This window comes from Cyanistes caeruleus, chromosome 20, assembly GCF_971803275.1.
Source record: "Cyanistes caeruleus chromosome 20, bCyaCae1.hap1.1, whole genome shotgun sequence".
Taxonomy (NCBI): Eukaryota; Metazoa; Chordata; class Aves; order Passeriformes; family Paridae; genus Cyanistes; species Cyanistes caeruleus.
Genome location: NC_141720.1, coordinates 1,562,288 through 1,583,816, shown reverse-complemented (window position 1 = coordinate 1,583,816; position 21,529 = coordinate 1,562,288). Strand labels below are relative to the sequence as shown.

The following is a 21,529-nucleotide window of genomic DNA, read 5'->3' as shown; positions in this document are numbered from 1 at the left end:
CAGGACACAGGGATGAAGAGGGACAAGAAACCTCAGTAGTGCCCAGAGTTCCCTTCTGAGCTCCAGCACCACCAGAAGAGGGTTTGCTCTGTGGGGAAGCAACGTTTGCACACAGACAGGAACTTAAAAGTATTGCAGGCATCATATTTTTATTTTACACAGCATTTCTAAGATCATTTCTACCCCATTGGTCTCCAAGAACAGCCAGAAGGGAAAGACAACTTCACACCTTCTGTTCCATTATTTGGACCTCAATTTAACCGAGGACTTGATCACCAGGAGAGGGAGATTTGGGAGTCTTTGCCTGTCTTTCAGTACATATCTGTCTGTGGTAAATGATTAGACATCTAATCCTCCTTAAGATTCAGGTCTCTCCCCTCCTTAGGCTCTTCTGAACACTTGCCTGGATGTCTCTCAGCATCTCGATGTCAAAACAGCTTTTCAAATCTGACTTTATCTGAACTGGAGTCGTGTACAGGCTCAGCTTGGCATGAGCTTCACTCTGGAAATCCAAGAGGCAGAAACATCCCCAGAACTGACAGAGCAGCAGGGCCAGATCTGGAGCCAGACGGGCAAAAAAATCAGAGAACTTTGGGGATGTCACCAGTCACTTTCCCAAGGGTTAATGCAAGCTGAAGACAAAAGCCCAGCCTTTCTGTGCCTGACCCCACAGGAGTTTGCTGGACAGGACTCAAAGCTCTCAGGTGTCAAAGCCCAGCACAGCAGGAGTCACACCTTGCCTGGGTTAATGTCAGAATTATCACTGATTAAAAACTGAGAGCTTTTCATCTTCTCAGTGATGGGTGAGAGAAACTGCTCAGGCATGGAAGAGAAATGAAGAGGCAGGAAAACGCCACGTTTTGGGATGAAACACCCGAAGACAAAGTGCAGGAGAGCCCAGATCCCCAAAGTTCTCTGAAGTTGTGAAGAACCTGGGGACTGGAGGCCACACAAGGAGAAGAGCACCACATCTCCAAGCTGGAGGATGGCTGTTGCTGTGGAATTAAGGGAGCGGGCAGAGTGTTGGTGTTTGTGCTCTCACCGAGCTGAAAGCAGAGCCAGGACACCTGGGAGTCCCCAAGGCTTTGTCACGAGCACTTTTAACACCCCCGGGCACTCAGCCACACCTCCAGCCTTTAAATCACCATTTCCCCCATCTCTAAACAGGCGGTGAGATTCCCCTGCTGGTGTTTTCGGCTGTTCTGTGGTGCTGGGGTGTTCTCTCCTCCTCTGCAGAGTGCTCAGCAAGGCTTCAAACCCTCTCGGTGCCTGCAGTCCACCAAAAACACAACTGGAGGTCTGATGGAGCGCTCAATGAGCTGCAGTTAATGGGGGAATGGCTGGAGCTGGAGCTGGAGCTGGAGCCATGCAGCAAGCACAGATAATAGGAATTATAAAAAAAAAAAAAGCCATGCCCACTGCACAACCTTCTAAATCTGAAAGGTTAATGCACGCAGAAAAGGAGAAACACAATCAAAAGCTGTGCAGCTACAGATTAACTCTCACTTCCTAGGATGTGTTATTGTTCTTCAGGAAGCTCCTGAGGCAGGGGTAGGAGCTGGCTGCCCTACTTCCACAGCCCTGCGCTGGGAGTTGGGGTTTGGCTTTGCTTTCACGCTTTTCACTCTCTCCCCCATTTGTTTTGTTGTTTTCTTCCCCAAACCTGCAGTGAAATGCAAACGACGAGGACTTTGAGAAGCAGCCTGAAAGCTGAATAACACTGACAGGCAGGGATCCCCAGGCTCGGGGCAGGTTCGTGCTTTGGAAAGCAGCTCCCCCTTACCCAAACCCGTGAGATGTCTGGGTGCCTCCCTCAGCATCTCGATGTCGACACAGCTTTTCAAATCTGACTTTATCTGAACTGGAATCGTGTACAGGCTCAGCTCGGCATGAGCTTCACTCTGGAAATCCAAGAGGCAGAAACATCCCCAGAAGTGAGAGAGCAGCAGGGCCGGATCCTCGGCCGGAGACAGCTCCGGTGGGAGCCCCACATCCATCAGCTGAGCTCGGCTGCTCCTTGTTTGTTCAGCTAATGGTGAAAGTTATGTCCACACTCTAAATTAAGTATTCAGCTATTTTACAGGCACGGTAAGTCGGTCAGCCTTAGCCTCAGTAATTAGGGCTTACTGTTTAATTAATCTCTTGTGGTCACAGGGAGTTCTGTCTCACTCTCTGGTGGCTCACACGGCCCAGGGAGGAGAGGAACACGAGGAGCTGATCCCTTAGAGCGATCCCCACTGCACAGAGGGGCAGGAAAGGGGGCAGGGGAGCTGCTGTGTCTCGCTGCTGGGAGGAGATCGGGGTTCCGAACCCGCAGAACCGCTGGGGCTGCGCTGGGTCAGGACAGAGCTCATCCTGCAGCGGGCAGTGATGGACCTGGCCCGGCTTTGCTGAGCTCCAGGGCTGCTCTCCCACCTTCCACAGCCCCCAGGCTCTCTCCGGCAGCCCCAGGGCCGATGTGGCTCTGGGGACACCTGAAGGGTCCCAGCCCTGGCGGTGCCACCGACCCAGGATCGCTGCAGCCCCGGGCTCAGGCAGCAAACGGGAGCGGGGGAAGGAGCCAGAGCTCCTCAGGAAATACAAACACGGCATTTTAAGGTTGGAAAATGCCTCTAAAGTCACCGAGTCCCACCGTTCAGCCAGCACTGCCAAGGCCACCAGGTCCCCAAGCGCCACATCCACAGGGCTTTAAAACCCCTCCAGGGATGGTGACTTCACCTCCTCCCTGAGCAGCCCCTTCCCTCCTTGACACCCTTGGAGAGAGACAATTTCCCTCATTTCCAACCTAAACTTCCCCTGGAGCAACTTGAGACATTTCCTATTGTCTTACCGAGATATCTGGGGGGAGCAGAGCTCGGCCAAACACAAACGTGATAAAGCCCGAAAATCAGCCCCGAGGAGCAGGGAAAAGTGTCGATGGACGGAGATTGTGGCATTAGAGTGGTAAATAAAGCATGGCAGGATTCGACTCGAGTTAGGGAGCCGGCGGGAGGGGGATAAGAGGGCGCTAATTCCTGTAAATCCCAAATGCACTAACGGGTGAACAGCCGCGTTTTGAGGCTCTTCTCCCTTTCAGGATGTCGAGGAGAAGATTCTGGAAACCCAAGAGGTCGCTTGGAGGGTCAGCAGCTGCCCTGAGCTGGGACAGGAACCCAGCGACGGGAAAACTCCTGGGAGGAAAAGCATCACCCCCAATTTGCGGCTCTGCTCTGCCCGGTCCCAGCTGGGCATCCCCGACCCCTGAGCCCCAGCCCCGGCCAGGGGACCCCAGCCCATCCCTGGCCAGGGGACCACAGCCCATCCCCGACCCCTGAGCCCCATCCCTGGCCAGGGGACCACAGCCCATCCCTGGGAGGGGACCACAGCCCAGCCCCGGCCAGGGGACCACAGCCCATCCCCGACCCCCTGAGCCCCAGCCCCGGCCAGGGGACCACAGCCCATCCCTGGGAGGGGACCACAGCCCATCCCTGGCCAGGGGACCACAGCCCATCCCCGGCCAGGGGACCACAGCCCATCCCTGGGAGGGGCTCCCCGGCTCCTGCATCCCTCAGAACCCTCTCGGCAGCCCCGGCAGCGGCGGGAGCGGCTCTGGAGCATCCTCGGGATTTTTCTGGGGCTCCAGCGCCCTCTGCTCCGGCACGGGCAGAACTGAATCTCCTCTCCCCCTACACTGGGGCTGGGGGTGGCGTCCCTCGCTGCCACCCTGGCTGTCGCCTGTCCTGGCTGTCGCCTGCCCTGGCACCCGCTGGGGCAGCTCTGGCTGTTGGGCTTTGGAAGCCTCATTATTCCCGAGGGGATTCAATTAATTAAATGAATCCCGAGGGTGTCCCCCCAGCTCTTGGGGACACCGGGGGCATCTCTGGCTCCACGGGGGGAGGACACAGCTCGGGGCTGGATGGAGGAGCTGCCAGAGCCGTGGGACAGCTCCTCCACCACACGGGGCTCCTCCGGGTGTTTCCAGAACTTTTTTTCTCCCTTTCTGCCCATTCCCCCCGGCCCCGGGAGAGGCAGGAGCAGGGAACCCACCCTGAGCTCCTCCTCCTCCTCCTTGGGCACTGCCAGGGATCCAGAGACAGCCACAGATGCTCTGGGCACCCTGTGCCAAGGCTCCCCACCCTGCCAGGGAAGGATTTTTTTCTCATATCCAGCTAAATTTACTCTCTTTCAGTTTGAAGCTGTACTTCATGAAGGACCATTGGGCTGCATCCTCATTTCTTCTCTTGTTGCCTTCTCCTCTTGTCATTTCTTGAAGGAATGGCTAAAAAAGCCCCTTTGCTGAGGCCTTTGGGGTGTCAGGGACCTGCAGGCACAGCCCACGTGGGGCTGGAATCCAGCACGTGTTTGGCACCTTTGGGGGGAGCTTTTTCCTGGGCTCTGAATAAAAACAGCTTCTTAATTAAGGCCTGGATATTGATTTCATTTTCATCCTATTAACTGCCTTGCCCTACATGGGTTTGCAACACTCTGTAGGATTCCCCTTGCCCCCACTCTGTGTACACACACAAATTGCCAAGATAAAAAAGCTTCATTAGTCCCAGCTACTCTTCAAGCACCCATTTCTTTATATTTTTTTTTGCTTTCAAGTGCTCATAAAAGAGGCTCCTTGACAGCTTCCAGACCTGCATCTCTCCAGCAGAGAGAAGATTCATGAACCAACAGCAAGAGCTTTGCAAAGAGGAGGAGGAGGAGGAAAAAAAAAGGCTCTGCACAACCCCTGAAGAAACTCAGGTTTGGGTTCCCTCAGGTGTGGGGAGCTGGAGGTCTCAGAACAGCTGAACCCCCAAGCTAATGGCACTTGTTGATCTTTTTTTTCGTTGTTAAATTGTAGAAATTATTTGTTTTTAAGCCCTGAGCACCACCCTGGGTGGGAGCTGCTTTTTAGTGCTGCTAAGAGAAAATCCAAGATTTTTGTGTTTTCCCAAACAGACCCAGAGAGGGGAGAAGCCTCAGAAGGGAGAGGGCAGAGAGAAATATCAAATTAGAGAATGAAAACACAGAAAAACGGAAAAGAGGAGAAGCTGATAAATCAAGCAGAAAACCAGTGTTTTCCATGATGCTCAGAACCAAAGGCAATGAAAGATTTGCAAGTTCACGCTCAAAGGTTTTTGAATCAGTGGCCACAAACCTCATGAAATTACAGACACTGGGGCTGTGACCCAAAAAATTCATAATCAAAATTAAGATTTCCAGCCAGGAAGGAAAACAACCAGAGGGAAGATGTTTGCAGACAAGAGGTATGGTGGGGAGCTGCTCAAACATTTTGGGGGAGCTAAAAAAATAAACAAACTCACAATTTTTGAGTCTTTATTGTCTCTTTTTTGGGATGGGGACTGAAGGAATGAGAAGTGGGTTAGAAACTCTAGGAAAATGGATTTGTGGGGCTGCTCTCTGTAGGGTCAGGAGTTGGACTGGATGATCCTCCCTTGCAGCTCAGGATATTCTGTGATTCTGGCAGAGATTTGGGGAGGGTAAAACCCAGACAGGCTGCTCAGAGCTGCAAAGCACTTCCCAAACCTCCACGTGTTTGAGCTTCCTTTGATTTTGAGCTGAAATCTCAGGCATTTTTAGCACTCAATAACAAGTCAATATTGCTGCCATCCAAATCTGGGAATTGCCCCAAAAGAGCCTGACACTTGTAGCTCTCGATACCAGGGGCAGCTACTTCCAAAGCCAAAGAATAATCAATAACCTGAAGAGTGAAATTAAGTTTCTCTACCACAAAAATCTGCTTTAAAACACAGGGCTGCTCTCCTGGTAAAGCTTCCCATTGGGATCTGGGTTGTTTTTGCACAGCAGAGCTGAGCTGGACCATTTGCCTCGTTCCAGGCGCTGCTTTGATGTTTACACTGATTTAGGAATTAGCCTGGAAATGGTTGCATGTGCCCAGGGAAGTGAAATGAGGACTGGCTGCAGGAGAGGTACCCGAGCTCTGCTTCCCAGCCCAGATTCTTCCTTCCCTGTTCTGTTTCAAGAAGTGGAGCTCAGTAACATCAAACCAGGCTCTGCTCAGGTCCAGTGCAGCCCTCAGCATCCCAGACATTCCCTGGAGCTGCAGGAGGATCTCAGCCCTGCAGATCCCTACACCAGGCAACACTTACTCCAACTGAATTAGCCAGAAAGGTCTGGAATGGTTAATTGGAATTATTTAGCCATAATGGTTTGCCCTCCTCCTCCTCCTCCTCCTGGCCTGATGTTCTCTAAATTGAATTCCTTTAACAGAATCCAATATGCAGCAAAGCTGTTGGTTCAGAGAAATGTTTTATTTGAAAGAACTTTGCCCTGATCTGCAGCCTGTACAAATACATTTGTATATTTATATTTATATTTATATTTATATTTATATTTATATTTATATTTATATTTATATTTATATTTATATTTATTTATATTTCTCTATATTTCTCTATATTTCTCTATATTTCTCTATATTTCTCTATATTTCTATATCCTGCAGCAGGAGGGAAGAGCAGGCATTGATAGAGCAAAACACCACACAAGTTCCTCAACTCCTCCCAGCTGTGTCAAAGGCATTTTCACGATGTGAGTGGGAATATTCCCCTTTAATTCATTTATAAAGTCACTGTGGTAACGGTGCAGGCCGTGTTTGCTGCTCACAAACTCCCAAGCAATTTATTCCAGCTGTTTTCCCCCAACAGCTGCACAACCAGAGAGAAATCCTCCTCCAGCAGAGGTGGGAGAAAAGGAGATTTGTCTTATTACATCTGGGTAAAGCTTATCTGCTTATTTGCTGCTCAGAATTGTATTTACAGAGCACAACAAAGGCAAAGCCAGGTGCACTAATTGCTGTTGCTCAGGTGGAATATTTTCTGCTCACCCTGAGCCCTGCCTCTGTGGGCTTCTATACTTTATCCACAGAAGGGTTTTATTATTCACCCATCACTGCTGTTTCATTGCCTCTGGATCTGCTGAAAGGAGGGAGAAAAACCTCAATGATTTCTTGCTTTTTCAAATCAGGATTGCTGAGGGTTTGGGGTTTTTTTTTCCTGAGGTTATTGCACGTTGCAGACAAATAAATCACATTTAAATCAGCCTCATTCTGAGCACACAGATGGAGGCTCCTCTGGAGGGGAAGCTCTCCATATCCAGGTGTTTTCCATCCTCACAGTGGGCTCCACATTCCCAGGCTCCCAAGGGATGAGCACAGAGCAAAAAAATTAAACCCCCAGAAGGGGAAAAAAAAAATCCAGCCTGAAAATATTTTTGTTTTCTACCTGATCAACACCACAAATCCTCATTTCACCTCTCCTCCAGCTGTTTTGGTTACAGAGCATCTCCCCGAGGCTTTGTCCACACTGGAGAGCCCAGGTCAGGGCCCAGCCCCCAGCACTGGGGGTTCATGGCCTGGAAGGGGGCTGGAAATGGGGTGAATTGGTCTGAAAAGAGGATCAGGGGTGGCATTTCCCCTGTCCCCCCTTTCCTTGGGGAGGGAGAAAGGATCCCAAACCCAGAATGGAAACTTTGCGGTGCCCAGGGCTCCCTGCCACCTCCTGGATGTGAACTCGTCCCAAAATCCCATCTCTGCTGGGCTCAGAGGGGTTTTGTGGCTCCTGCAAACCCTCAGAGGGGCAGGGAGGGTCTCAGTGTGAATTCCTGAGGAGTTCCAGACCCTGCAGCCAGGAAAGCTGGCAAATGGATCCCTGGTGAACACCAGCCCTCTTTAATGTCACCTCTCGTGCAGAGCTCCGGGTGTTTGAACAAAGCCTGGCTTTGCCCAGGCCCTGCTCCCAGCTCAGCTGGGACTCTGCAATGGGGAATTTAATCCCAGCTCAGCACCAGGCTCTGCTGGCAGCACTGGAAAACCCCCAGTGCAGGTCTGGGACCTTGATCCCACCTCCCAAAGCTCCAGGAGCTGCTTGCCAACCCCCCCTTTGCAGGGTGTGACGTGGTGGGGACACTTCTCGTGCCTCAACTTCCTTCCTTCCACTCCCCCAGCCATCCCAGAGGGCTGGAGAGCATTTCTGCATTAAAAACTTCCCCGGGGGCATTTCCCTGCTGGGGTCCCTGTGATGCTGCAGGGGGAGCAGAGGTGGCCCAGGTGTCACTCCCTGGCCAGGTCCCCTCCCGAGGCACACAGGCACCTCCAGCAAGAGCTGCTGTGTCCCCAGTGCCACCAGCAGAGCCTGAGCCCAGTCCTGAGCCCTCTTTAGTGACTCCCACACTGTTAAACTGAGATTAAAAGGCAGAGATGAGCAAAGGCTCAGCTGTGGGGCTGAGCTTGTCCCACCTCCCCTCCCCAGGAGAATCACACCTTTCCCCACAGGCAGCACCCAGCAATATCTGATTTTCTCTGGGTGTTCTGGCAATTTCTGGGGCTGGGGAAGGGACAGGGGGGCTGAGCCTGATCTCTGCTGTGCTCTCATCTCTGCCATCCCTCTGCAGCCTTAAACCTGAACCTCAGGCTGGTTCTTTCTCTCAGCCAGGACATGGAGCCCTTGCCCTGCCTCCAGTGACAGGGCAGAGGATTTTCATCCTGCTTGGAGCACCAGAAAGGAAATTAAAAGGGTGATAAGGGAGCTCCTTCAGACAACGAGGGAATATTCTGTGCCAGCAGGGAGATAAAGTAATATTTCTTCCAGCTCTGGCAAAGGCTCAGAAATGAGATGCGAGGTGAAATTCTGCATTTATAGAGATTTTATAACTCTTACCTGGGCTGCAGGATAACCATCAGCCTGGCTCATATTTCCTCATCAGAGGAGGTCACAGCAGCACAAAGAGAGGGAAGGGGATTTTATTTAATTTTCTCCCCTGGGGAGACATCCCAGGATCCCCAAACCTCAGTGCTGCCCATCCTGATTGGAATTCAGGCTCCCAAATTTTTATATGACACAATTTTTTTTTAAAAAAAACAACCCCAAACTCCTTTTAAAGCACTTTTTTTTTTTTTTTATTGATTTCATTGAAAACAGAACAAGAAAATGATCAGAGCCAAAAGGCTGCTCCTTTAAAACTGTCAAAAACATTAACAGAAAAAAAAATAATAATAATAAACATGATGGCATTATGAATGTTCTAGAAGAGATGAACAAAAAAAACCAAAAAAAACGAAAAAACTTGTTACTGCACTAATTACAGTATTTAAAAGATATATGCAAAAAAAAAAAAAAAAAAAAAAATTAAGATAATGACCTGCCCAGCCACCACACAAAAGGTGATGGCAAATTTATTCACACTACAATACTAACAATTTAAAAAAAGTTTTGTTTTTTTTTTCCTGCATTTTTTTATACTAAAATCACTTTGTTCTTTTTATACAATTGATAAGTTTATATTCACGTGGTGAGCAAAAATCACACCAGAATCAGCACCGTTTTGTTTTGTGGTTTCTTTTTTGTTGTCGTTTTGGTTTTTTTGGGTTTTTTTTTTTTTGTGGGTTTTGTTGTTTTTTGTTGGTTTTTTTTTTTCTTTTTAAGCTTTTTTTTTGTTGTGTTTTTTTTTTTTTTTTTTCCTCACGTTTTTAATGCTTGTCCCCGATGTTTCAATAATGGTAAAAAATAAATCAGTTCATTGAAACCTCATAGCATTGTGGCTTAAAAATCGATCCAAGGTGCCCAGGGTGGAGCAAAGGGATGGGAACAGATGAGCTGGTGGCAGCTGGGATCTCCTCACCGTCACACATCTGTCCACCCCAGCCAGTCCAGGTCCTCTATAATATATATTTCATTCACTTTATCTTTAAAAAAAGGAGGGGGGAAACTTGGTTTTCTTTAGGAATTAGTGTCTTGTAAAATCCTCTTCGGCCTTCTCTCTCTAAAAGCACTGGTGGGGCAGGGAGAGGGGAATTCCTTCACGGAGGAACCCAACACTGAGACAGGAACAGGAGCAGAGCTGCTTTGAACGGAGAAAATCCAGGAGGGAGAGAGCCAGGGATCACAGGGATTGGAAATATTCTGGGATTCTTCTCATCAGATGAGAAAAAAAAGAAAAAAAAAAGAGAGAATTGAGGGTGTTTGTAGGGCCCCACCACAACGTCCTGCGAGATGGGGGAGGAATTATTCATTTATATAAAAAAAAAAAAAAAAAACAAACCAAAAAACCAACCAACCAACCAAAAAAAAAAAAAATAACCCAACCAAACCAACAAAAAAACCAACCAGCACAACCTGCCCTGGGGCTGTGCCAAGCAAACCCAGAGGCAGCTCCCTCCCAGAAAAGTCCCAGCAAGTATCCAGAGTTTATTGTGGTGAGGGATCCAGGCAGGGAGCGGCTCTCCCTGCCTCTGACGACACTCGGCACGTTCAGAGAGGAGGCAAGGACAGCTCAGGTGGCAAAAAAAGAAATTAAAAAAAAAAAAATGCAACAGCCACCCCTGCACACACAGCTGTGAAAGCCAGCAGCTTTTCCAGGAGCAGGGAGGGGAGAACGTCACAGAGGCGGGGTTTGCTTTCACTCCTTCCTCAAGTAACAGTCGGTGGCACAGCCCTAAGTGTCACAAACCCTTGGCTTTCCTTGAGCGGGGTTTATTCAAATTCTTTTTATTGATTTTTTTTTTTTCCCCTTTTCTTTTTTTTTTTTTTTTTCATTATTTTTTAATTTAATTTTTTTTGCATGGTTTTGTGTCTTTTTTTTTTTTTTTTCTCTCTCTCTCTCTTTTTCTCTCTCTCTCTTCTTTCTGTTTAAATGGAAAGAGGTGAAGCTGTGGGGTGGAGGGAGGTGGTGTCAGAAGGAGGCTGTGGCGGAGCTGGTGTCGGGGAGCCCGTTCTCCTGCGTGTCCTGGGCCGAGGTGCTCGCCTGCCGCTGGGCCAGCGCCGAGCTCGAGTGTTTGCACTTGGGTGAACCGCACTGACAGCTGAAGAATTTGCCTTTGATGTCCCAGAACCTGTCCCCGTAGTCGAAGCTGCGAGAGAGAGACACGAGAGGGGTCAGGGAACTGCCACGGCTCCCGAAAATCCCGGCGGGGTTTGGCTTGGAGCAGCCTCAAGGATTGGTCTGTTCAGTGGGCAGGGACCCCTTTTATGAGAGCTCCAGCAGCCTGGCCTTGGACATTCCAGGGATCCAGAGCTCCAGCAGCCTGGCCTTGGACATTCCAGGGATCCAGAGCTCCAGCAGCCTGGCCTTGGACATTCCAGGGATCCAGGGGCAGCCCCAGCTCCTCTGGGCACCCTGTGCCAGGGCCTGCCCACCCTCACTGGAGATTTCTTCATTTATTTAATACAGGCTATCCCTGCCCTCTGGCACTGGGAGCCATTCCCTGTGTCCTGTCCCTCCATCCCTTGTCCCCAGTCCCTCTCCAGCTCCCCTGGAGTCCCTTTAGGCTCTGGAAGGGGCTCTGAGCTCTCCCTGGAGCCTGCTCTTCTCCAGGTGAGCACCCCCAGTTCTCCCAGCCTGGCTCCAGCCTCCTCTGGATCTCTCCAGGTGCTCCCTGTGCTGGTCCCAGGGCTGGGCCAGCTCTGCAGGTGGGGTCTCACCTGAGCACAGGGACAGAATCCCCTCCCCTGCTGCCCACACTGCTCAGCCCAGGGCATGACCAGGTTGAACCTGACCCTTTACAAACCTCAGGGCGATCCCAAAGGGCCCTGGGGACAGAGCCCTGGAGCAAAGGGATGGGGTGAGGCAGCAGGGGAGCAGCAGAGCTCTCCTGGGGCAGGGAGGGGACACGTACCCGATCTCCTCCCCAGCCTCTATGTGCCTGGTGCTGAAGAAGGCGATCCTGGGGAAGCGCAGGTCCTGGTGGGACATGAACACCCGCACGGGGATGAGGTTGGGCTCGCACAGGTGGTTGATGAAGCGGCTGATGTTGCCATAGAAACGGGCATCGATGCAGTAAACCTCTCCATCCTGGGGAGAAACGGGGCAGAGCTGGTTAGGGCTGGGCTTTATTGGGTTAAATAAATGATCAGCCTGTTGGTCCCCCCATTAACGCTCCTGAGAGCTCCAGGAACAGCCAGGGCAGGGCAGGGCACTCGCTGTGGGCTTCAAAGGACTGAAAACACACACACACACTTTTATATTTAATTAATATTCAACAGTAGCCTGAAAAGAGAGTTTACTGCACGGCACTCTGACCCCCCACTCACCCCAGGGGCTGGTTTTTAACACTGGCACACCAGTTCTCCCAGTCCAAGCACCAGTTTGGCACAATGGGGTTGATGTTCAGTGCAGACACTTTACAGGTACCAGCCCCTGGACAGGGGAACAGGCATCTGCTCTGTCCTCTAATTGAACATGACAGCTTGGAAACACAAAGCCAGAGCCTTGAGAAAACACAGGGTTTTGCAGATAAGAGTGAAAGTGAGAACACAGAAATTCTCTTTCCAGAGAGCAGTAATACTTTGTTTTTCTTGAAAATAAAAGAACCCCCCTCAGGGCTTTTTTATTCCAGTAGAGAATGACTGTGCAAAGCAGAGGCTTTAATTACAGGAGCTAATTTCAGTTGCAAAGAGGCCAAAAGCAAAAGGATCCATTAGTGGTGCTCCAAGTCCCTTTTGGACAAGCACCTCGGATCGTTAATGGATGAGCTGTGCCAGGGCACACTCGGGGGTGCAGGAGCCCAGGAAAAAATCCAAAACATCCCCAGCACTGGGGGAGGCATCACCCCAAGGGGCCTGGAGCACACACACGGTGTCACCAGCTGTGATCTGATGAATCAGTGATTTCCCTCCCTCCGTTTCACCCACAGGAACACCACAGTGGGGCAGGATGACACCCACAGCAGCACCTGGGACACTCCAGGATCACCTCCCAGGGGGCTGAGAGTGACAGCTCAAGGGACAAGGACATCACAAACGACAGCCCAACCACTCTCACCACAGCACAGGTCCATTCAAGCCATTCCTTTGGGACACACCAGGACCTCGAGGCCCCGCCAGGGTTGGGATTCCCAGCCTTGGCAGTGCCCCATCACTCTGGAGGACACAGGACCCGCTGGCTCTGCCCTGCCCTTCTCTGCCCAGCCTGGTGGGCAGCTTTAACCATCCCCCAGTGATTTGGTGCCTGCTTTTCTGCAGATGCTTGGTCTCCCCGTTTCCCTGAAGGATTTCCAGGGCCAGCACTGAGGTTCTCCCCCAGGGCTGCCAGTCAGGGCTGAGCAAGAGGCAGGGCAGGGCCCAGGTGCCTCATAAACCAGGCTAAAATCCTTTTCAACTTCTTAATGACCCCCTGTTTTCACACCAGACTCATCATTTATCTTTCCTCAGCTCTTGAAATGGGTGTTGCTTTAAAAAAAAAAGAGAACAGAAAAAATAAAGTGAAGCTTTTTTGTCACAAGCTGATGACAGAAACAAGGCACAGAGTGTTTTACAGCCTTCCTTGGAAGCCACCCCACTCCTGCGAGTCCCCAGCTCACCTTTCCTCACTTCTCCTTTCCCAGGGGCAGTCTGAAGCCGTGGCCTCGCTGAAAACTTTGAGATTTTACTTTGCAAAGCAAAATTCCTGCCCTGAGAGCCCTCACAGAGCAGCGCAGGGGAACAAAGAGCAGAACAAGCCCCTGTGCCAGGGTGGCTGCTGGATGTTTTATGAGTGAACAGGGTTTGTTGGGGTGTTTTTTTTTAAATCTTTCAGCTCATCACCACTTTATGAAGAACTCAGAGAGCTGCCAATCACACAGGTGCCAAGCTGGGAGTACCAAAAGCTGGACAATTGAGCTCAGGATGATCCAGAGGGTGTGGGCAGCACATGTTGGGTTTACCCAGCCCCAGCTCTGCCTTCAACCACGTTCCCACTAAAGCACAGCAGCCCTGCTCCCTGCAGGATTTTGCTGCAGATGGAGATGCAGCTCCTCTTTTGAGGAGCCAGGAGCTGGGCTTTGGGACAGGACAGCTGCAGACACTGTACCTTGTTGTCCAGGTCGAAGAGGTAGGAGTCCTCCTCGCGGACATCGGCCTCCGAGTCGGAGATGAGCTCCCCAACGTACCTGTGGGCACAGGGATGAGGTGATCACACCTTCAAACTCCTCTTTTTGGGGAGAGAGAAACACAGGGATGCAGCCCAGCCACAGACGGGCAACCACAGCCTCAGTGCTGGCCAGCCCCAAGACACCAAACTGAGCTCTGTTCACTTCCAGCAGTGAAAATCTGGCTCCAAACTCCAGGTTTTCTCTGGAAAAACCTCTTCAGAGCAACTCTTAAATAATATTTTATTATTTATAATTATTTATTTCGTATAGTTATTTATAATTATTCATAATATTTTATTATAATATGTTATATATTATATATAATATAATATATATACTATATACTATATACTATATACTATATACTATATACTATATAATATATAATATATAATATGTAATATGTAATCTATAATCTGTAATATATAATATATCATATATTATATATAATATATACTATATACTATATACTATATAATATATAATATATAATATGTAATCTATAATATATAATATATAATATATAATATATAATATATAATATATAATATATAATATATAATATATAATATATAATATATAATATACAATATCATATATCATATATCATAGATATAATAGATATAACAGATATAATAGATATAATATACCATATAATATATAATTTATAATAATTATTATAATTATTTTATAATTACATAATAATAAATATTAAACAATATTTAAAATTAAACTAATGACATTAAAACCCCTCTCATATTAAAAATCCATTTATTTTTTCCTGAGGGCTAAGCTTCCTTTTTGCAAATCTCTCTGCTGGCCAAGATCAACACACAAACTCCTGAAGTTCCTGGTCAGACTCAGGTTGTCCCACTGCAGTGCTCGTACTGTTCACATCCCAAAACAAAACATTTGTGTCTTCCCCTCATGTATTTCCCAGGATATTTTGAGCAATTTAGCTAATGAAGATAACACCCAGCAGTGAAACAGCTGGGTTATTGATGTGTGATGGGTTTGCAGGGGGGGATTGAGAAAGATTATTTTTAAAAGAAAAAAAAAAAGATAATTTTGATTCACTGCAGTGAATTGGCCAAGTGTTTCTTCAATATCTAGCCCTAAAATCCAGCAGAACCTGTTTCCACGATGGACACAAGTCCAGCCTTATTTAGAAGGTCTTCAGTCACTGAAGTATTGCAATGAAGGAAACACTTCCCAAACTATTTAATAAAGTACATACACCACTTCAAAGCCTCCAACCATGAGCTCTGATGACAGGTTTTGACATAAATCTGAACATTTCTGTGCCTAAGTACTTTATTGAGTCAGGGCCAAAACATGTGCTTAACCCCAAGTGCTTCATCATCCTGCTGAATCAGAGCTGTGCCACTGGAAAACCTCTGGAGAAGGCAGGACAAGCACAGGAAGTTGCAGGGTCCCACATCTGTGGCAAACACGGGAGTTGAGCACATTTTGCAGCAAAACCCAAAGAGTTTTTCACCCATCACTTGTGTTTCAAAAAGGGGGAAGAGCTGAGAACAGATCCCAGCAGGACAGAGGGCGGTGGAGAAAGCTCCACACTGGGAGAAGGATGGACAGGGCAGGAAGTGGAGTCAGGAAACCTCTGGCTGAGGGCTGGGATCGATCATGATGGGCATGAAAACCTCTCCTGGAAGGGGAGCAAACCATGTGTGCCCTGCAGAAGTGCTGAGGATTTTGGGATGGTGGAAGTGGAACAATTCAATGTTGGATTTGGGAAGTGCTGGGGTTTTTGGGATGGTGGAAGTGGAACAATTCAGTGCTGGATTTGGGGAGTGCTGGGGGTTTTGGGATGGTGGAAGCTGCACAATTCAGTGCAGGATTTGGGAAGTGCTGGGGATTTTGGGATGGTGGAAGTGGAACAATTCAATTTTGGATTTGGGAAGTGCTGGGGTTTTTGGGATGGTGGAAGTGGAACAATTCAATGTTGGATTTGGGAAGTGCTGGGGATTTTGGGATGGTGGAAACTGCACAATTCAGTGTTGGATTTGGGGAGTGCTGGGGATTTTGGGATGGTGGAAGCTGCACAATTCAATGTTGGATTTGGGAAGTGCTGGGGTTTTTGGGATGGTGGAAGCTGCACAATTCAGAGCTGGATTTGGGAAGTGCTGGGGTTTTTGGGATGGTGGAAACTGCACAATTCAGTGCAGGATTTGGGAAGTGCTGGGGATTTTGGGATGGTGGAAGTGGAACAATTCAATGTTGGATTTGGGGAGTGCTGGGGATTTTGGGATAGTGGAAGCTGCACAATTCAATGTTGGATTTGGGGAGTGCTGGGGATTTTGGGATGGTGGAAGCTGCACAATTCAATGTTGGATTTGGGAAGTGCTGGGGATTTTGGGGTGGTGGAAGCTGCCCAACTTACTCGCACACGAAGGTTCCCAGAGGAATGTCCTGCATTGTCCGCACTCCCCAGCCCATCTTTTGGGTCCGGTAAAGCTGCAACCGAGTCCTGGGAAAAAGGAAGAGAGGAAATGAAGCCACACTGGTGGCAGCACTCCATGGAAAGAACAGATTTTCACAGAGAGATGAGCAAAAAGCCAGCACCTTCCATCACCACACGCTCCCAGAGGATTTTAATATTCATCCTCCCGTTCTCACCCTGCAGGGATGCTCCACTCCCACCGCTCCCAGCTGTGGGCAGATGCTGGCATGGAAACAGCCCAGGGACAAGGGACAGGTACCAGGGCTAGATGCTGTGTGTGATGATGATTTACAGAGGATATCAGAACGCCACCAGCAGCATTTCCTCCCCCTCCACACAGCCCTGGGAGAAGCAGGGAAGGTGGAAGAGGATTTACAGCAGCGGAGCCGTGCAGGGAGTGGTGCTGAAGGGGAAGGCAAGGAGCTCCCAGGGACTAAAGAACACCTTGAGCTAAGTGCTCTGACCCCTCTGCCCTCTGCCAAAGCCAGGGCATTCAGCAATTCCATCATATCCAGCTGCCTGGATGAAAGACAAGAAAGAAAAGCTGCAACTTGAGACTTCTTGGTATAATAGCTGCTCTGTGGAATTTTACTGATGGGGTTTATAGGCAGAGAAACAATCCTGTAAGTCATTCTGCCTCGTGCTCAGCCAGAACCTGAGTTAAGTGCAGGATGAACAGTCTCCAGGGCTAGGAAAAGCTTGCTCTATCCCTGAGGGAACCAAAACCCACTCTCAGCAACGCTGTTATCGGAATTAAGTGAAATCTGATGCTCACCTTAACTTCACCCTGTTGCTTTTCCCAGTACTTCTCTTCCCCCCACCCACTCCCTCCTGCACTGTCAGCTCAAACCAAGGGATGTCAGTTTTATCCTGTTTGCCCACAGCTTCACCAGGGCAAACCATGACCTCAGGGGAGTGATTGCTCTCTGAGAAACAAAGTCTAACACTGGGTTTGGGGCTTGGGGAAGCTCCCCCAGGTTTTGGTTTGTCCAGCAGAGCAGAGCCCGGCTCAGGTCTGAGCTCTGCGCTGGAGCCAACACCGGTGGCAGCGGGGCCGTGGCTCCGAGCTGAGCCTGCCAGCTGAGCTGGGCCAGCCTGCCAGCTGGATACGTGTGCTCTGCCAGGCAGAGGTAATTTGGAGCCAATCTGATCAAGAAAACACTGAAAACGGAGCAGCAGCACCCCTGTGGCAGCTGCAGCCCCAAGGCAGGAGCTTTCCCCTCTGCCTCCCCAGGGACCGTGAGCTCTGCCCAGCACCTGACCCCCCTTCCCAGCAGAGCTGCTCTCCCCAGCTCGTGGTTGGGTTCCCAACCCTTCCCATCTTTCAGAAAAAAACACTTCAGCAAGGCAAAAAAATGCCAAAGCAACAGCTCTAGCTGTGCAGCTCCTAAAGAAACACCCACGGACGCACCGGAGCTTGGCAGGGAAAACCAGGGAGAGGTAAAGTTCTGAGGAAACACATCCAGTTTCTTCCTTGCTTATTTTTAACACTGCAAAATGTCATTGAAACTACAAAGCTTGCAAAAAGAGTGTTGTCAGCACCACAAAGAAATTCAAAAAAGTCTTTTTTTTTTTTTTTTTCCAAGTGGGATCCCTTTGAACTTAGTGCAGTGGCAAACTCCACCAAAACCAAACCAAAACATTGGCATTTTTAGCCAGGCACCAAAATCCCAACGGTCTAAGTTGGAGCAGCGAGGCCAACAGGCATTCAGGTATCTAATTCAGGGGGAATCATGCCAAGAACTTGGAAATTTTAAGCAGCCAAGTCTGGGCATGCTGGCCTGTATTTCTAATCTAGACTGCTGGCTTACAAGATCTTCTGAATTCAGACTCTGCTGCTGTCGTGTCCTTCTCAGCTCCCCCCCTGAGACACTTGGGCTGTGCACGCAAACCCACAAGCCACTTGTATGTTTTATGGTCAGCTGATGAAAGAACACTGCAGTTCCCACCTGATGGTGCCATGGGCAGGGTGCAAATATTAACTGAGATGTTAATTGAGCTCATCAACCCACTGCTGCTTCATTCCCACCGGCAGCATGCAGGAACCCGCTTCCATCCCACCAGCCCCAGCTTCTGTGCTGGGTTTTGTGGGATTATGGGGGAGCTGAGAGGCAGAAATCTGATGGCTTTGGGGTTGGTCCTGCCCAGGTCAGCTGTGTTTGCCCCTCCTGCTCACCTGAGGCCGTTCTGCACCACCCGGTTCCTGCAGGTTCTCCAGCACGAGCACGCGTGGTTGCACTCAAAGATCAGGGGGGGCTCAGCCATGTTGAACTCAGGCAGGAGTCGGCCATCCTGAAGGACAGAGAACCCCACACTGGGTTATTGTCTGCTCCTGGGACCCCCAAAACCACAGGCAGAAATTCCCTCCAGGGTAAAAACAGCCCAGAGAACCCCACGGTGGAGTCATGCTCCAAACCCAGCACCAGAGCTCAGGTTCTGCAGTGGTTTTGCACTACCCTGACAGCAGCACAGTCACCCACAGCTGACAAACAGCCAGAGAATTTGGATTTTTGCTGCCTGCTATCACCCTACACAGCATTAAAAAAAATGCCTCCCGGTGCTGTGCAGAAAACTGGTGTGCATCATCATTATTGCCATTTGCTGTGCTGGAGGGGAGAAGTGGATGCTTAGTCTGCCTCTGGAATAAAGCCTGAACTTGCAGAGTCCAAGGCCAGTTCTGTGAACCACACTACCTTCCCAAATAACGCTCCCAAAAAAAGCTACAATTCAATTATTTACCAACATACAGGACTAAGGAAGTGATGGATGCAATTTATCATATTTAACAAATGTGGCTTTTGAGGCTTGAGAGGTGTAATCACCTATTAATGTGTAAATAAATGGCTAGAAAGCCAAGGAAGATGCCAACACTCCCCCTGGGAGAAACCTGCAGAGATTCACAGAACTTCTGATCTTTGTAGCACCTACCCAAAGATGAATCTCAAAACCTCCCTGGAGGGTTGAAGCATTTACCCAAAACAAACCTGACTTTCTGACAGTGAAAAAAACCTTATCTTTACCTTCATCCAGAGGAATCACAACAAATAAAAGCAGATTAAAAAAAAATAAATTCTCTGTCTACTCTTCTCCCTTTGTTTACATCTTACAGCACTTCCCACGTTGCTCTGAAATGGAAGCTGATTTCATGCATGGATTATTAAATGCTCCCTATCACATGGGTGTAATTAATGGCTCAGTTGGCACGAGAGGAACACAAATAAATAACACGAGAAAAGCTGCCCTGAGCACACAGTTTGGATTATCACACATGTCTCAGAGCTGAGACTGGAACTTCAGGCATTTTAAGTGAAGAAGAAAGGAGCTGGAATTACAGAAGCAGGGAATGGTTTGGGTTGGAAGGGGCCTTAAAGCTCAGTTCCTTCCCTTCCATGGGCAGGGACATCTCCCACTAGACCAGGCTTGCTCCAAGCCCTGTCCAGTCTGGCTCTGAGCTGTGCAAGGAACTGAATTAGGCAAAATTCAGCTCCCAAGCCCTGGTGTGAGCCAGGAGGGGGCTGTGTGTCCTCACCTTGTCGTACCAGCAGCGCATGCTGAGCTGGCCACACATGCAGTTACTGGAGGAGCAGTCGTCTATACAGACACAATACTGCAAGAGAAACAAAGGGTTAATTCCACACCACCCACACAACTGAGACTGCAGCTGGTGACTGGGTCAGGAAACCACATCTCCTCCTCTTGCTGCAGCTTCTGGGCCAGAAGGATCACCAGCTCCACCGTTCCATGGCAGTTTTACTCCATTCTTTATTTCTGTGTGCAACGAGCACCGAAGGACTCTGCCTGGCAGGGAAGGATCTCATTCTGAGCCAGCCTCAGGAGAGGATGTTCCCCTGTTGTTAATCCTCCCCATGCCCTGTGAGCTGCTCTCCACACCTGAGGACAAGGAAAGCTCCAAGGGACACCAGAGTGTCACAGCCAAGACCTCGGCCTGGGCGCTGCAGTCCATGGGAAGGCAGCATGGGGAAGGTGTCCCAACAAACCCCCGACTCTCCTGCCTCAGAGGAGAGAAGAAGGATAAATGGGAGCTACATCAGCCAGCACCAGATGGCCAATGCTACAGCTAAAGCCTCAAAACTGAAAATGAAAATCCCATCTCGTACAACAAGAGCTGGAGGTGAGGCACTCAGCCTTAGCTGGAATTTGTTGGTGATATCAGGACATTCCCATCTGGAACTACAAACCTGTCCTGAGGAGCGCTGCACAGCCCAGAACAGGACCCAAGCACGACCCCTCACCTGTAAATGAGTGATGTTCCTGTCAATGTCCATCGGGGAGGTGACACAGTTCTGTGACACGTATTTGTAATTGCTGGGGCAGGGCTCGCTGTCCACGGAATTGACACAGGGAATGGGGATCCGCTCGTAACCCCGGGCAATGTCTCTGTCAGTGGAGAAAAAACTGTCACAGAAGGAAAGTCCCCCCAGACAAGGGGCCATTCAAATGCCATCCTGGGCCAGAATCACTGGCTTTGAGCGCTGAGCACTCCAAGACATTCAGATTAGAACAGAGCTCACGTTTTCCCACCCTGCCTTACAGATGGTTCTTTGTGCTTGTGAATATTTCCATTTGGAGGATGGATTTGCAAGCCATGGGCTGATTCAACATGGGCTTAGTTCTTGCTAAGCTCACACTGACCTTCACACCAGTTTAAGAAGCTGCACAGTTCTTTCTTAAGCCAGGCCCCTGTGCAAGGGCTCAACTTCATGACCCACAAGCAAAGCCAGCCCTATTCTCACCTGCTCACCACCTTGTCTATCTGGGCAGGCTTCTCAGAAGACGATTCTTTGAGAGTCTTGTTCATCTGTAGGGCCACCCAGACCTGAGAGTTAAGGCTGGAGCACTGGAGCGGGGTCTCACCCTCCTTGTTCTTTAAAGTGACATCCGAGCCACGGGAAAGAAAGAGACTGCAAAACAGCAAGGAAGGATAAGGATTCCCCAGGAGAAACCAGGCAAGGGGAAAACAAGCTGAATCACATCCTCCAGCCAGCCCTCAGGGGACGAGGAAGAATCTGTAGTAGTGAATAATCACCTGAGTTTTCTTTATTAAGCATGGTTCAGTGAATCCTTCTGACAGAAGCCACAGACTGGAGCTCTGGGCACCCATGAGAGCTCTGGGCAAACCTTGCCTTGCTTCAGGTACCCTGCTGGTACCAGCCTAACTTCAGACAGGCTTGAAACTCTCTCTGGCAGGGAAAGAT

General features: G+C 49.4%; 1 protein-coding gene across 50 annotated transcripts in view; it reads right to left on the bottom strand.

Annotated features, from left to right (window-relative positions):
• Positions 1-10,477: 10,477 nt before the first annotated feature.
• The window catches only part of EHMT1 (euchromatic histone lysine methyltransferase 1), a 107,353-nt gene continuing 96,301 nt past the window's right edge, over positions 10,478-21,529 (bottom strand). For all 50 annotated transcript variants that reach the window (XM_086858700.1, XM_086858669.1, XM_086858675.1 and 47 more), the window contains 8 exons: positions 21,068-21,235; positions 20,567-20,711; positions 19,843-19,920; positions 18,490-18,605; positions 16,254-16,340; positions 13,792-13,870; positions 11,621-11,796; positions 10,478-10,855 (listed from right to left, as the gene is read on the bottom strand). In XM_086858700.1, the coding sequence (XP_086714826.1) occupies positions 10,678-10,855; positions 11,621-11,796; positions 13,792-13,870; positions 16,254-16,340; positions 18,490-18,605; positions 19,843-19,920; positions 20,567-20,711; positions 21,068-21,235 (1,027 nt within the window). In that variant the 3' untranslated portion in view covers positions 10,478-10,677. The remainder of the gene's footprint in view (positions 10,856-11,620; positions 11,797-13,791; positions 13,871-16,253; positions 16,341-18,489; positions 18,606-19,842; positions 19,921-20,566; positions 20,712-21,067; positions 21,236-21,529) is intronic.